The sequence below is a fragment of the Gossypium arboreum genome, chromosome 11, assembly GCF_025698485.1.
Source record: "Gossypium arboreum isolate Shixiya-1 chromosome 11, ASM2569848v2, whole genome shotgun sequence".
In the NCBI taxonomy this organism is placed as follows: Eukaryota; Viridiplantae; Streptophyta; class Magnoliopsida; order Malvales; family Malvaceae; genus Gossypium; species Gossypium arboreum.
In genome coordinates, this window is record NC_069080.1 from 1,534,472 (window position 1) to 1,551,035 (window position 16,564).

At 31.5% G+C, this 16,564-nt stretch overlaps 2 protein-coding genes across 7 annotated transcripts; both read left to right on the forward strand.

Moving 5' to 3' along the window:
- The first annotated feature begins 5,010 nt into the window (after positions 1-5,010).
- LOC108454523 (serine/arginine-rich splicing factor SR34A-like) lies at positions 5,011-9,220 on the forward strand. Of its 2 annotated transcripts, none has more exons than XM_053022349.1 (13): positions 5,011-5,282; positions 6,124-6,245; positions 6,455-6,520; positions 6,602-6,676; positions 6,756-6,861; positions 6,961-7,007; positions 7,082-7,139; positions 7,581-7,630; positions 7,725-7,781; positions 8,160-8,251; positions 8,345-8,416; positions 8,521-8,573; positions 8,878-9,220. In XM_053022349.1, exons 2-13 carry the CDS (start codon positions 6,159-6,161, stop codon positions 8,889-8,891), a joined length of 777 nt encoding a protein of 258 aa, XP_052878309.1. In that variant the 5' UTR covers positions 5,011-5,282; positions 6,124-6,158; the 3' UTR covers positions 8,892-9,220. The 2 variants fall into 2 exon arrangements, with proteins under 2 accessions (XP_052878309.1, XP_017608501.1); XM_017753012.2 differs by having other exon boundaries at positions 5,015-5,282; positions 8,521-8,569.
- Positions 9,221-12,206: 2,986 nt separating this feature from the next.
- Positions 12,207-16,564, forward strand: LOC108454891 (two-component response regulator-like APRR5). Of its 5 annotated transcripts, XM_017753499.2 has the most exons (9): positions 12,209-12,695; positions 13,966-14,127; positions 14,225-14,355; positions 14,463-14,618; positions 14,808-14,955; positions 15,057-15,312; positions 15,418-15,646; positions 15,812-16,114; positions 16,193-16,564. In XM_017753499.2, exons 1-9 carry the CDS (start codon positions 12,455-12,457, stop codon positions 16,304-16,306), a joined length of 1,740 nt encoding a protein of 579 aa, XP_017608988.1. In that variant the 5' UTR covers positions 12,209-12,454; the 3' UTR covers positions 16,307-16,564. The 5 variants fall into 5 exon arrangements, with proteins under 5 accessions (XP_017608987.1, XP_017608986.1, XP_017608988.1 ...); XM_017753498.2 differs by having other exon boundaries at positions 12,207-12,695; positions 15,060-15,312; positions 15,418-16,114; XM_017753497.2 differs by having other exon boundaries at positions 12,208-12,695; positions 15,418-16,114.

Genomic DNA, 16,564 nt, shown 5'->3' on the forward strand with positions numbered 1-16,564 from the left:
GCATTTTGAAAATTAAAGTACCTAATTGAGTGGAAAAAAAAAGAGGCTTAATTGATTTTTTTTTTTTGGAAGAAGAAGAAGTTTGAATGCCTTTTTAATAGATTTTGAAAGTTCAAGTGCTCAATTGAGTATAAAAAAATGAGGGGCTTAATTGTTTTTTTTTTTTTAAGTTTGAGGGCCATTTTATGTATTTTAAAAGTTCAAGTGCTCAATTGAGTGTAAAAAAAAAAAGAAAAGGAGAGGTTTAATTGCTTTTTCTTCTTCTTCTTCTTCTTCTTCTTTTAAGTTTAAAGACTTTTTATATCCTTAAACCTAAATAATTTTTAATATAATTTTTAATTGGTTAATTTTAACATTAAATTATGAAAAAATTACTAATTTATTTTAAATCGATTGAATTACAAATAAAGTGATAAAATTTTGCTTAAATTTTCAATTGAAATCAATATGGGATTGGATCTGTAGACAACCCTTACCCCTACCATTTATCAATAAAACTAACCACAGTTTATAGTTATAAATAACTTGCATTGCTTTAAGTGTTTTACAATAGGTTTCGGCTAAATTTGAACAACCTTTTCCTTCACTCCCGTAAAGAAATCCAATCCGAATTTTAACCTTATAAAAGTGATTGAGGAGTTGTCTGCTGAGTAATTAATTCTCAAAAAGAAATATTGTATTTGATGTGTCTATGCCCGATTTTAGCTTCGAGTTTTATCTCTTCACTACGAGAAGAGTCCAATATTAGGTTAAAATCGAGCATAGACACTAGAAGCATAATATCTCCATTTTTTAATGGTTCAATCGACTATTTAACAAATAATGCTTCGAAAATTTATCTCAAAAAAAAGCCAACCCCTTAATAATAATTAATTACGCATGGAAGAAATTAAAAAAATAAAAATAAAAATGGTATCGATCTTTGTCTTTTAAAACTTAATTGTAAATCATGTAAGAATATCTACAAGAACATAATTAAAATTATTTTTAATTTTTAATTTATCAATTAAAGGAATTTTCTACTTCTTTACTTTCTTGACCAAATATACAACAATAAAAAGTATTTTTTTCTTCTTTTTTTTCATCCTTATATATTATATATATATTTGTTTTCCTAACCCAACGAACAAAATATATATAAAAAATGGTGATGAAGGGTACGTACACGAATTGTAATAAATCTCATGTGATTACATAAAATATTATTTACTTCTGTAATATTTCATACAACGAACATTATTTAATTACACAATTTATTACAATATTGGTGATGTTTTTTTTTTTGTAAATAACACATATTATTACAAATCTCGTAAATATTATCCAGTTATGCAAAAATAATATCTAATTACACGAATTGTTACAATTTCTTTTACCCAATCGTACAAATTTGTTAATTATATGCTAATAACATATAAATTATTACAAAACTCGTAATACACAAACTATCATATATTATATGCCTACGAAAAGCTAATTCTAAGTAGCTTGTAATTTCCCTTCCACTGCCCTCTTATCTTGTTAGTATTTTATCTTCCAAAAGTTCTAAAATGCAAATTCATGCATGCATGTACCATTATCCGATGGTTTATGACACACTATGGTACGTAACGTAATTAAATAAAACAAAGAAAAAAACTTTTCTGTGAAGCTAGTTGATTGGAAATGAAGGAAAAAGAAAAGAAAGAAGACTTTTTTTATTTATTTATCAAATTTAGGAAATTTAGATAAACTAATTTGACGTTGTATTTACTGATATTATGCTCTGAAAATTTGGAATTAAACTCTTTTCTGAACGATATTTGGAATTAAACTAGCCATTTCAAAACTCGTGGTAAATAAGGAAAAAAAGGGAAATCAAAGACATAAATAATGCTGAGTAGGATGCGTTAAAACACGGACACATTTATTCTTTTCTCTGTGACAAATACCACTTTAATACTGACACGTGTATGAAGTATCTGGATAGAGTTACAGCGCCCGTAGTCCTCTTTATCGACTTCCGTGACAGACATCAGTTTTCTTCCATTTGCTTATCCACTGAACGGTATCATTAAAATTTTAGGGTAAACAACATTGAAGGTCATTAAACTATTAGTAAATTTATTATTTAAGTTGTAGATCTTTTAGTTTTTTCTTTAAAAAGTTTAGCTAGCAACCTCTAAGAGATAATTTGTCGATTCGTATGATGAATGAATAGAAAACCATACATTATATTCAAATTGATTTGACGATCAATTTTCGAGATCAGTGAGGGGGAGGAGAACTTTCAATTGGTGTAGACTGTACAAATAGTGAAGGCTATACAATATCAATTACTTAAATGAAAATTTTTAAATAGTTCTGTGATCATTTTGTAACATTTTAAAGTTGAGTCACCAATACATAAACTTACTAATAGTTTAGTGATACTAAGTGTAGTTTACCCATATTTTTGTAACAATAAATTAAATAACTTACTTTTTGAAAAAAAAAAGTGATTAAATAATTTGCTTAATTTTATTAAGTGAGTTTAGATAGACGATGTATTTACTCGCGGATAATGTAAAAATTTCAGTGACGATGAAATTAAATACTGTTACAATACTGTAACGTGACTACACCGTCCATACAAACTCACCTTAACAATTTTTTATAAAACAACAACTTCTGTTTGCATTGACACTAAGAAAAAAGAAGAAGAAAGAAATCGAAAATCTATTCAAACCATGGGACTTGGATGGTTGTTAGTACGCAAGTTAAAAATTATAGCTATAGGAATTGGATCGTATTATTCTTTATTCAATTTATAATTAATTATATTTATTGTTAAAATAACTAATTCAATTTAAAATTAATGAAAATACTACATAAAACTATTTTAAAATATTATGTAGGAGTTTTTAATTATTTTTATTTACTTTATTTTAAAAATATTCATGAAAAAATAGATTGAAGTTTTATCAATTAATATCTAAAAACTATAAAATAAAATCCATTTGGTCAAAATAAAATTCTAAATTCAGATATGAAAAAAGTTAAAATAATTGAAATAAATTTTTATTTAAATGATACATATTACACCTTCATTTCGCTTGTGAAGTTTAAAATTCCACAAATTGTAGGCGAGATGATTTTACCTCTTTTACACCAATAATTTTACAATGTAATTGAAAAAAAATTATTGTAATAAATCTTTTCCTTCGTTTTTATTATTTTTTTATTTTAACATAAAATTATATTTAAGCATAAAAATTTATTTGAAGGATTGAAATTTAATTATATATCTTTACGATGATAAAATATAATTTCATCATTTAATAGTTATATAAAAATATTTAAATGAATCGAAAACATGCATTTAATTAGTATTAATGTAATTTTTTATGAAAGTATTAATGTAATTAAATAAATTGATAACATGCATTTAATGTAAAATTATAAAGAATTTAAATCTTATCGGTTTAAAAGGTACAGGAAAGGAAATATACATTTGCGAATTCCATATAATATGAGTTCTGCTATTTTTAGTTTTCTCGTGTCATATATATTATTTTATTTATATTATAAAAATTAACAAAAAAAAAAAGCGACCAATCATATAGCTATGGCCCACTCGAGCTAATATTCCAAAAATGACAAAAAAAAGTCATTTAAATGGATGTCCCACGTGTCTTTTCGGTTTGATAAGGAAAACTGGGTGGTTGAGACTGATTTGTTAAACGATGTCGTCCTGAACTTCTAGATTGTTCGATCAATCAAATCTTCTAAAATCGAAGACCATTTGGCTCCAAAGGATTGAACCTCTAGAAATTAAAGTCATATGAAGCTAATAACAAAATAAAACAAAATTATACTACAACTTAAGGAAGATATTTGTGCCACCTGAGTCTCAATTTTATTAGTATTAATATTATTGTCGGCGTAAGAAAATGTGTATTTGAGTGCATTAAAGTATATTATCTTTTTATTTTAGAGTTGATAAAAGGTCATGAATAATTTTAAATATTGTATCTCGGAAAATAGATATAATAAGAATTTATAATAAAATTACTGGTGAAGAAAAAATAAAAGGTCTATGCTTTGTTTACTATTTATTTTAATATATATGTGAAGTTGGCATAAGTTTATTACCTAATTCTAAAAAAAATTAAGTTAAAATATGTCATAATTTTTGTATTATTTGTAAATTTGGAATTTAATTTTTATAATTAATTTTTAGAGATTTAGTATTTTACCTTTTAAATTTCAAAATACAACGTTAATTATCTTTTGTTAAATTTGTTAATATGACATTTTGAAATAAACAAAATACTCAATTACTAGTCATGTAACTAAAAAAAGAATTGTGATGAACCTGAATTTAACATGATAAATTTAAATGATCAACAGTTGGACTTAAATTTTAACATTTAAAAATTAAAAGAGCTAAATTTTAGAAATAAAAGTACAGTGACTAAATTCTAAATTTATAAAAAATACAAGGAGTTATGACTTATTTTAACCAAATTGTTATATAGTCACTTAATACTGTCAATTTATCACATTATAATCATTCTATTTAAGTGTTTTATTAAATTGATGTTACCTTCAATTGGGTCACCAACTCGGTTGTTAAATTACTGGAAGTTTTTTCATAATTAAAATAAGTTATATTATTGAAAGGTACTTTAATATTTTTCAATAAAATATACATATAGTAGGATTTGAATCCGAACTAATTATATTAGTAAAATAATTAATTTATCACTTAATTTTTAAAACGTTATGTATGCTTTATTAATTTCATCAATTGTATATTTTAACTTGATTAAATTGATGTCACAAGTTAATTCTACATTGACTCAAGATTGATAACAATACAATAATAAACAATTAAATCTAATTTTTTATTTTAATATCATATGTTATTTCTAAATATATATTTTATTCAAATTTTCGTATATATTTGCGTGTGATATAATTTAATATTTATTAAATGTGTAACTACAGGCTATTTGGACTACAGCTAAAGCCTATAAAAGATAACGTGATTAGGCAAGGTTAGGGCCGGGTCCGGTTCAAGGCTCTTCAACATATAATCAAATCGAATGGGCTTTGGGTAAACCCACGAGAAGCTTGGCAAAGACGAAGAGAAGCGAACCCTAGCCACTAGCTAGTTAAGCTAAGTCAGATTTGACCAGGCAGGACAGGCTCCACCACGAGGCCCCGTCAAGCTCAGGTTTTACTCCTCCTAGGGCCAACAGTTTGCCAATTGATTCTCATCATCTCCACTCCACTCTCCCCAAGTTATTAAATCGCCGGTACAATGACATTACCTTTCCATTGCTCACATTCGTACTTGAATTTTTTTTCTTTTTAAACTGTCGATTCCTTTTGCTTTATTGTCTGTCTCTTGAAAGTAATCGCCGGTAATTCGAGATTGTGTTTAAAAGGGGAAGAAATCTGGGATTTAAAAAAAAATGTATTTGTTAGGGTTTATGTTTCTTCAATGTAGTTAAAATTGAGATGAGGGAGGTAAAATGAAATAAATTAACTATGTGTGTGAAAATCTCACCTCATCTGGTGACAAGCATGCCTTGTTTATGATCGATGACAAGCGCTTGGACAAATAAGAGCTTTCGCAATGATACATAGGGGGTATAGAAATGGAGTGGGAGAGTTGGTTGTTATTGATTTTAATAATTGGAGCTTGTTGCTACCTTCTGAAGCTCTGGAAAAAAAAAAAGGTTAATGAGAGGACGAGGAGACCATGTTAAAGGTTGTAATTCTGGAGAGCGATAGAGATTCTGTATGAATATTTGTAGGAATTGTTAATTTGGTTTGCTGCCTGTTTCTTGGTTTTGCATGTATATACATATACATATTCATATATATATTCATTATTGAGAATGATGAGACCATGTTAAGTTTCAAATGTTGGAGCAAATGAGCAATGGAGCTTGTGGAGCACCGTTCACAGTTTTTGCTGACTTGGTTTGCTTCATTGTTTTTGGTTATGAAATAATCTTTTTCCATTGTCATCAGAGTTGATGCTGATGATAAAGGGATATATGTGTGTGGCTATTGTTACGTTGTTTTTTATAAATATGGAATGGAAAATTGTTTCTTTGTTAACCTGGCTTTGTTTTTGGGTGCATGCAGTGAAATATTTCTATTATTTTTTTGCTGGTAGTGGAATGAGTGGTCGCTTCTCTCGCACTATCTATGTCGGCAGCCTACCCTCTGATATTAGAGAATGGGAGGTTGAAGATATATTCTACAAGGTATGTGTTGAATTTAATATTCTGCCAATGCCTTTTTTCTTCTATCAAAGAATGAATACCATTTCATTTTTTATCACAGCAGTAATGTATGTATTCTATATCGTGCTTGATTTTGGCGCATGTAATCTAGACTTTATGACCCACAACATTTTAATGCTTTTGAAGAATGTCTTTCCCTTTAGTTGATAACTGTTTGTTTTCTTATGTAGTATGGTCGTATTTTGGATATTGAATTGAAGATTCCACTCCGCCCTCCATGTTTTTGTTTTGTTGAGGTACATTTCTCATCGGATGTTTTATCTAGAATGGATAAATCAATGGTAACGATTTCTAAATAAGTTGTGTTTGTCTTGTAGTTTGAGGATCCCCGGGATGCTGAAGATGCAATCAGAGGTCGAGATGGTTATAACTTTGATGGTTGTCGTTTGAGGGTAATAAGAGGCTCTTGTTGTTTTCATTTTTTTTATTTATTTTCCCCACATAACTGGCTTTTTATTGTAATTGATGTAGGTTGAGCTTGCACATGGTGGTAGAGGACAATCCTCAAGTGATCGTCGAGGCGGGTATGGTGGCGCTGCGGCTAAGTTTGGTGTATCACGTCATTCTGAATATCGAGGTCTGCCTAGTAGTTCAACTGTGCAATTCCTGTTGTTGTCTATTTAGCGTTTATCTGCACTAACAAATGGTTCTAATATACATATTTGTTTCCCTGCAGTTATCGTTCGTGGGCTCCCTTCTTCTGCTTCCTGGCAAGATTTGAAGGTTTAGTGAACTCAAAAAGAAATTTGGGATTTGTTATTTCAGCTGTATCACTTACCTATTTGTAAATTATTCAGGATCACATGCGAAAAGCAGGTGATGTGTGTTTTGTGGAAATTTCACGTGACAGTGATGGTATGACCAGATGGGATGTGTTGATAAGCATTTATAGTTCATTGTTTACCTTATCCCTTTGATGCTCTCTGCTTATTCTTTTCTCTTTTCATTTTATATACAGATCTTGAATCTTTATTTGTTCAAACTCTATTAGATCTAAAATGATGCACTTCGTTATTCTTACCATCTTATGTGGGGCATACTTAAATGGATGTTTTGGGTGCTCCAACTTGGTGATGTTTATAATTTAAGATCTGTTGTTTCTGCTACTTCTCTTTAATATGCTTGTACTTTCTCTTCAAATTCTGATTGTTTTATGAGTTGTTCCCTTTATGTTGCAATGGGTTGAAATTCTAATACTTGTCATCTCTTCTTGATTTTTCAACTAGATCAGCTTAGTTTTTATGCCTTAATGTTTTCAAATGAGTTTTTATTTACTCTCTCTCTCTGTTCAATCAGGGACCTTTGGTATAGTTGATTTTACCAATTATGATGACATGAAATATGCTGTAAGTTGTTTAGATAGAATTTTATACCTCCTTGCCCTGAAGTTGTGCTTCTTCAGTGCTTGTAATTCAGCTGACATGTTTTAACACCTTGCAGATCAGTAAACTTGATGATACCGAGTTTAGAAATCCTTGGGCAAGAGCTTATATTCGGGTAACCTTGCTATGCATTAGTCCATTGAGTTGTTTTAATGTGCAAAATTATTATTTATTACTATCCATGAGTTCACACAATCTGAGACTAGTGCTTGTACTTTTGACCAAGTAAACACGTGAATCGTTATGGTCTGACCATCCCTCTATCCTTCACTTTTCCCTAATTATTCCATACCCTTCATTTCTCCCCGGAACCTCTCACTGGTTATAATTGCAAAGGATTTCTGGCATTGTGGCCTTATGCGGATCCATCAACATCTTTCATGGCAAATGTATATATATTTTCCTTTGTTATGTTAGGCCATATAGAATTTTCAAAATCAACTTTCAGTTTCTTTTAGGTCTTTGATGTTTATTTGTTCTTCAATATGGATAGGTGAGGAGATACGAGAGCAGCCCCTCCAGGAGTAGAAGTAGAAGCAGAAGCAGAAACCGTAGCAGAAGCCTCAGCGTTAAAAGAGACCGGAGGTATAGACCCTTTCCCCTTCTCTTTCAGTCATTTTTAACCTTTTCAGTTCAAACGCGCGCCAAAACTCCACCTATTTTCTTCCATGCATGCAGTAAATCACGGGAAAGACCTGCATCCAACTCACCAGTTAAAGCAAGATCTGTCTCTCCTGTTAAGTCATCTAGGTAATCGGGCTCATCTTCCTCTTAGCTTCTTTGCTTTGTTATTCGGTCTAGTTGTTACAGTACAATTTATGAAAACTTTCTTTTCCTTCTATGCAATGATTCAGAGCAAGATCGAGGTCAAGGTCAAGGTCAAGGTCAGGATCACCTGACAAGGTAGGTAAATTCTGATTTCTGATATTCAATGCAAGGAGTAACCCCTCGTTCATGGCTGCTTTTGTTAGGCTCAGTAGGTTATGTGTCAAACTTGCGAGTAATGTTGGGGGTAAACTTCCTATTAATCCAGTATACATGTATAACAGGACATGATATGTTATGCATTAATGTGGTTTTACCGTCACGCATATTCTAATAGCTGTCCCATTTATACGAAACATGAAATTGAAACTAGACCTTTTTTTTCAAATGGCAAGTCTGAACTTCACTCTTGTGAATCTTATACATATGACTGATTATCTTTTCAGGCTGGACCAGTTAGCCATTGAAGTTCATATTCAAAAGAAACAGAAAGTCCAAGCGTTGCTTGCATTGAAGGAAAGATTTAGGGCTAAGATATGTTGAATGTTTCTTAAGCAGAGTATAAATGGATAGTGTCTATGAGGACAAGTGAGGTTAGGAATTAATGGTTTTTCTTGGAGATGAAGCAACTATTTCTGAACGCAGGTGGATGAAACTAAGTTTGGTCCTTTTATCTCATTTTGATATTAACGGTTTTTTCTTTTAAATATTACTCTAATCTTGCTTGATATGTGAATCCTTCAACGATCCTTTATTGGTTATTAAATTATGTTACTGTTTTGGGGGTAATTAGATTTATTACTTACTTTTTTTCTCCACATACAAAACATGGGAAATAACTACTATGATTTGCAATTAAAAATATTAGGTTATTTGATACAAAGGCACGAGGCATGTTTCATGTATATACTGAAGTATTATTTATTTCTTTTTAATAGATAGAGTAAATTAATTCAGAGTATTAGGAGTTTTATAAGTACTTTCACCCTTAAAAATGTGGTACTTAATTTTTTTAAAAAAAAAATAAATCTCAATTAACCTCAGATTAATCTAAACGTGTATCGTTCCCTCTTTGGTAAAAGAAAAAGACAGTAAAAACTTTACCCCACCATGAAATACAATGCAAGTATGGGATAACATAGAAAACTATGTCAAATCAAACGCTATTGCTTTTATTTTTTGTTCAATAATTGATTAATTTACAATCATCTTGCTTCTGAAATTATTATTCATGGAATTAAATTTTAGCAATTATAGAACTTTCAAGGATAATCAAGCATCCTACCCAAAAATTAAAACAAAGCATCATATAAATGGTATTAAAAAATTTAAACAATGTTACTTGTTTGTTTAGTGAGCTTCTAGCATTATTTTGTTGAGTTTATTTTGGGTAAAATATTGTGAAATTTTTATATTAGGAGTCAAATTGTATTTGTCTCTTTTATTCAAAAATTAAGTAAATTAGTTAATAACTAGGATCTTTTCGATTAAATGTTCATTCATTTATATTATTAAAATTAATATTGTTGGCTAAATAATTAGATATTTATCGTAGCATGTCATGTATAATTTATACTAACATATGGAGAACAATTTTTAAATAGTAGAAATTGATGAATTTTTATTCAATAGATTAACTTTCTGTTTAATTTAATATATATGAATTAATTTACTCATTTTTAAATAAAAATAAAATATAATTCGATTCTTAATATAAAAAATCTCTACTAATAATAAAACATTATTAGTGCGCAAATTGAGTGAAAAGAATAAGATATTTTAAGGAAGCAAACGATTTGATTTTGGTTTTGTGAAATGATGATAAAACATTGCAATTGCTTTTATTGGCTTTTCCCCCTTCTTTAAGCTACTTATGAGACTTTTGTAGGGATAATTAGAAAAAATCTGAATGCGATGATGAGTTTCCATCCGATTTCATATGATTGGATCTCCTTTTGTCGATTTTTGGGTAGATTTAATTATAAAATTAGTCCAAATAATTATCAAAATAGCTTTATATATAATATTAATTTAGAATGTACAATAATAAAATTTTATATTAAAAAATAATTAATAGTATCATTAAAAATAATATTGTTCTATATGTTAAAAATATTATATTTTTATAATAAAATAATTGTATCCTGTTAATTATAACTTTATTTTTTCAAATGTAATTTTGATAAATAAATTAATATTTAATATAAGATTGAATCAACGATGTATTAAATTAAAATATATCGAGTTGGGATTAGATATGCTCAAAACAGCCCCATCCCATTCTCATCTTTAGTCTTCTTTTAAAGTTATTTTGCAATGAATATATAGTTTTTATTGATGTTTTAAAATCAAATCAAAAGTATCGATTTGCCTTACATGAGTTTGGTACAAAATAATTAAATAAACAATAGAAATCATAAATATTATAAATAAAAATCATTTAGTCCATTTAATCGTTATTTTTTTATCTCGACCTTTTATTTTTAGATTAATTCAATCAAAGATTGATTCAATTCTTTATTTGGATCAGTATACTCAACCAGTTTCGATCTAATCGCACTAGTTTTTACTTACAAATATTGTTAGAATTTTACTTCTCGATATGTACAAATAGGTATCAATTAACATAGATAGAAAAATATTAACATAATTAAAGTACATAAAATTTTAACTGAAATGAAATTTAAATTATTTAATATTTATAAAAGTATCATGGAGGTTTTATATTAAGAGTTGGATCACATTTTCTCACTTTACTAAAAAAAGATAAATTAGGCATTATACATTATATCAAAGAGTAAATTACTTATTTTATTAAAAGTTTCATCTATTTTTACTGTTAAAAACTGATCCTTCCACGTCAAAATGAGGTACACATAATATAACACGCGTAACAACTTAGTCAATCATGCCAATTTTATAACTACCTAACCAGTCGTGCCAGTTTTCAACAATATAATAAATAAACTTTTAACAAAAAAAACTACTTTACATTTTAATTTAACAAATAGAAACAAATTTAATTATTTTTTAAATAAAATAAGTAAAAATCAATTTAAATCCTAATACAAATTCTCCCACTATACTTTTACCATTTATTATCAGTGTAACATATAATAATACGTACAGTGGTACGATTGGAATCTGAACTGTACCGACCACCATTATACTATAGAATTTATTTGACATATTCCAGAATCGAGCAGCCACGTATAAAACGCACGTCTGTAATTTGAAGTTGCCCTAAAAAAAAGTATACCACGCGCCTGCCGACTAGTTGTAAAACAAACACAAAAGTAGAGAAAAAGAGAGCCACTTGCTTCAATGCCCATCTAAATCCAATCAATAAAAACGCGAGTGAAATCCACCTACCGTAAAACGCATCGCTGACAGAACAAAACAAGACTTTCCCCTTGTCATACTCCTCCACGTGTTCGGATCCTGTCCAAGAAATTTCACCTCAAAAACTCAAAAAAAGAAAAAATCTCCAGATATTAACTGTAGGCCCCACACACACAAAAAATATCTCAAATCTAAAAAAAAAAGAAAAAAAAAGACCGAAGCTTAAGGCCCGCCTTATTTTATTGACACTTGACCCTTAATTAATAAAATCAAATAGTTAATTTTTTATTATTTTATATGCAAAGATTAAACGACAGCCTCAAAAGCCAAATCCTTGTGAGCCTTTAGATCATATAGCTGACGTGGCTTCCGTAGGCCATACAAATCAAACTTTTAGATATTTTTCTGCTCTTCATAGCTAAGAGATTTTCTCAACCGTTAGATCAAAGTCGGTTCAGTAATTCAATTTCGTTTTATAGCCGTTAGATCTAAGCGACCCGTTTTAAGATATTTTTAGCAGCAATGGGTTAGATTTTTCTTTTTCCTACTTATTTTTGCTTTGCTTTTTACATTGTTTTCTCCCATTGCTAAAGCTTGGAGTTCAAAGTCAAGGGTAAAATTGTACTGTGTTTGGTGTTAGATTTTAGTGGTAACATTCATAAAAAAAGAAGAAGAGAACATATGGGTGAGGTTTTGATGAGCAGCGATGAAGTGAAAACAGAGAGCGAAGTCGATAGAGAAAATGGGGAATTTGAAGGGAATAAGAGAAGGAAGATTATGAGTGGTGGGAGTTTTGTTTCTGGTGAAGCTGTGAATTGGGAAAGCTTTTTACCAACAATGGCGTTAAGGGTTTTATTGGTTGAAGCTGATGATTCAACTAGACAGATTGTTACTGCTCTTCTTAGGAAATGCAATTACAGAGGTTAGTTTCCATTTTTTTTGAGGGTTTATTTGAATTACTGTTATCAGATGAAAATGTTTAGTGGTTTTTCAATTGCTGTCAGCTTTGATGGGTACTTATTTGTAAATCGTCTCTGTTTCATGGCTGCCCGAGATTTTGATCCATTACTGCTTCTGGTTTTCAATTTCACTGTTTTTAGTTGTTTTAGTTTTAATGGGTACTTTAAGGTGCTAGAGCCAATCCATAATTCAGCTTGCCTTCTCTCTTTATTTAAATGTTTTCTTAGCAGTTGTTCTTCTTAGCTCAAATGGTTTATATGAATAACATAACTTTTTTTTTTTTTTTTGCTTATGAATAAATCTGATTGATTTGGTTATTTGTTAGTAAATTTCCTTGGGAGATAGGATCCACGTGCTTAAATTCATTTTCTGTTGATATAAGGAGGAGATTGTGGCGGTTTGGAGAGCCGTAGGTGGGATTGGATGATCGGAGTATGGATACCGGGAGAGGACCGGAGAGGAGATCAGAGTAAAAGAGAGTTGAGAACCTTTTTTAAAAAGTGAAGGTGTCTTGGTCCCTTTTTCCGGTGCTCGTAAGCGTTCTCTTTGATAGTTCCTAAGGTGACAGGTGGCACCTCGGGAATTACTAGAGAGAACCCTTATAGGTTTTAGGGGTACCATGAAAAGTGATCATGACACCTTTTCTAAAAGAGGCTCTCAACTCTTTTCTGCTCTGATCTCCTCTCCGATCCTCTCCCTGTACCCATATTACGATCTTTCGGGTAAACTGTCTTAAACCGCCACATGTTCTTCCTTCTATCAACAATTTCGTATTTTGTGAAATTGGATCGATGCATTTTAAAAAAAAAAAAAAAAGTAAAAACAAAATCTCATAATTTATAGCAATATTAGTTTGACTTGAGTGTGAGTGTCTGATACGGGCATTATAACTTTATTTCATCTCAAAACATGTTGATTTCAGCTTGTAAATATGTTTCTCTAAAATTCAATTTGCATTAGTATTATCGTTTTGGGTTGTTTGAGTCCCACCCCAACTAGTTTTGTATTGAAATGATTCCACTTCATATGCAAGATCCTCTGCTTTTTTATCATTTTGGCAATAAAACATGGTTACATATGGTGGATCAAGCCGTTCCTTTTTTTTTCTTTTTCTTTTTCCTAGCCTGCAAAACTGTACATCAATTCTTGTCTCGAAATTAGAAGTCTTTTAGAATCATAATACGCTACATTCAGAACTGAAGATGGCTTTCCCCCCCATTTTTTGCGTGCAGTTTCTGCTGTTCCTGATGGCTTGCAGGCATGGGAGATGCTAAAAGCAAAACCCCATAACATTGATCTCATATTGACAGAAGTGGATTTGCCATCTATATCGGGATTCGCTCTTCTCACGTTGATCATGGAACACGAGATTTGTAAAAGCATCCCTGTTATAAGTACGTTATGGAGGATACTATAATATTTTCTAGACATTTCTACTATATGTCTGGCAAAACAATTAATTATTTTTTCCCTTTCGGCATGATTGTGCAGTGATGTCCTCACAAGATTCGATTAGCACGGTATACAAATGCATGTTGAGAGGGGCTGCTGACTATCTTGTTAAGCCACTAAGAAGAAATGAGCTGAAAAATTTATGGCAGCATGTATGGAGAAGACAACAAGTATGCTTACTTCTACACTTCATTTCATTTTCCCTCTTTTAACTGTTCCTTCAATGTTATAATTTACATTTTTTCTGATCCCGGTTTATGTTTCTTGTTTGAATCAGTTGATAGCCAGTGGAAACACCCCTCAGGACGAGAGCGTTGGGCAGAAAAAGGTTGAAGCTATATCTGAAAATAATGCTGCAAGCAATTGTTCGAGTGGTTGTTTGGTTGGAGGTGAAAGAAATAAGGAACAAACCGAGAAAGGGAGTGAAGCTCAGGTCAGTGTTCTTCATTTGTCGTCTTTATTTGGTAATAGATTAGTGCATTGCCTATATAATTAGTATTGTGCCCTTTTAAAAACAATCTACTTAACGGAGCCTCCTAAGGTCATAGATTAGTGCATTTCGTTTGGTTTATGTTGGCTGCATGAAGTTTTTTACAGATTGCATGTTTTCTGTCCCTTGCAGAGCACATGTACAAAACCAGACATGGAAGCTGAGGATGCAAACATGGAAAATATGCAGGAATTTTTGCTCTTGCCGAGTAATTCTCAGGAGCACGAAGTTCAGACGAATTTCAATCAGAGACTGCTCGTGCATGAGAAGAAAACTGGGGGTAAGTAAGACGCTAAATTTTGAATTTTGGCATTGTTTTATCTGTTCAATTTGAAGAGCATATATAACCTTTCTCTAAACTCGAATCAAATTTGTGAGCAGCAGTTGGTGCTTGCAAGGATACCGAGATCTTGGTTGAGGCCGGTGATGCCCTTGGTGATTCACCAAGAAAAGCTATTGATTTCATGGGAACATTCGATAGAAATTGCAATTCTTCTTTGATGAATAGCACAAGTAAGGTCGGATCTTTGACACACTTGGATTTTTCGTTGGGACGATGTTATCCTAATGCATTCGAGAATCATGCTACTCGAGAAAAGCCTACCCTTTGGCATCCTAATTCTTCAGCCTTTACAAGGTTGGTTTCTGTTGTATTTCTCGGTACCCTCTCAAGAGCTTAGCTCAAAACCTTTTGAAGCTTTTTTCGGAACAAATTGATGTAATCACATTTTGCTTAATGCAGGTACTCTAGCAGGCCATCACAGCCCCTGCAATCAACGCTGACAAGTGCAAGTGATCAAAAGAAAGAGTCCGGAACTGATTCTGAGAAGATGTTGCCCAATAGTATTTCTGAGTATAACTCTGACACTGCTAGTCCGACACTAACTCCTCAGAGAAACACGAACCCTTTGACAACCGGAACTACTGGTCAATTGAAGCAAACTGAAGTAGTGGCCTCATGCACACAACAGGTAATATTGCCTGTTCTAGTACCAAGTCCGAGCTTAGCCAACCAAAAGGAACTTGCCTGTTGTGTGAACCCATTTCACCATCCCAGTTTTAAAAGCAACTCATCCGGACAGTTTTACGATCGACTTGCCTCTAACGCAAACCAGTTAACCAACCAACCTTTGCAGAAGTTGGACCAAAAGATGAATTCAACCGAGGATAGAGGACACATTTCCCCTACCACCGACCAGAGTGCAACCAGCAGTTTCTGTAACGGCTCCTTAAGTCAACTTAATGGTATTGCATATGGAAGCAGTGCTGCAAGTAATAACAGTAATATCGAGCAGGTAGCTGTTGTCCGAGCTTCTGCAGACAGCAAGAACGACGATGTTTTCCCCAGTCCTACCGGAAATTCGCATCGTTCTATCCAAAGAGAGGCAGCTCTAACGAAGTTCCGCTTGAAGCGGAAAGATAGATGCTTTGAGAAAAAGGTACAAAAATACCATCAATTGCCATCATCCCGGTGTCTTATAAAACAGCTAATGTTTTCCGCTGGATACTTTTTATAGGTCCGTTACGAGAGCCGAAAGAAACTCGCGGAACAGCGTCCAAGGGTTAAAGGTCAGTTTGTTCGTCAACCACAAGCTGATCCGTCCCATTACGGTAATTCATCCGATGGGTAGCTACGAGTTTTTTAAACCGAGGAGATGCCATTGTACATATTTATAGCTTAGTAAGTATACTATTTGGTTACCTAAAAGAGGTTGCTATATATACTTATTGTAACATAATATTTTGAGCTTGTTTTCGCATTAGGGGATTGATTGCCTTTGGTCATTCTTTATTGGTTTACCTAGTAGGACATGTACTTAGGGCTTTTAACTCGGTTTTATACATTCATCTTAAAGAGCTAATAGGTAACGTAGAAATTCGAGTTTAAA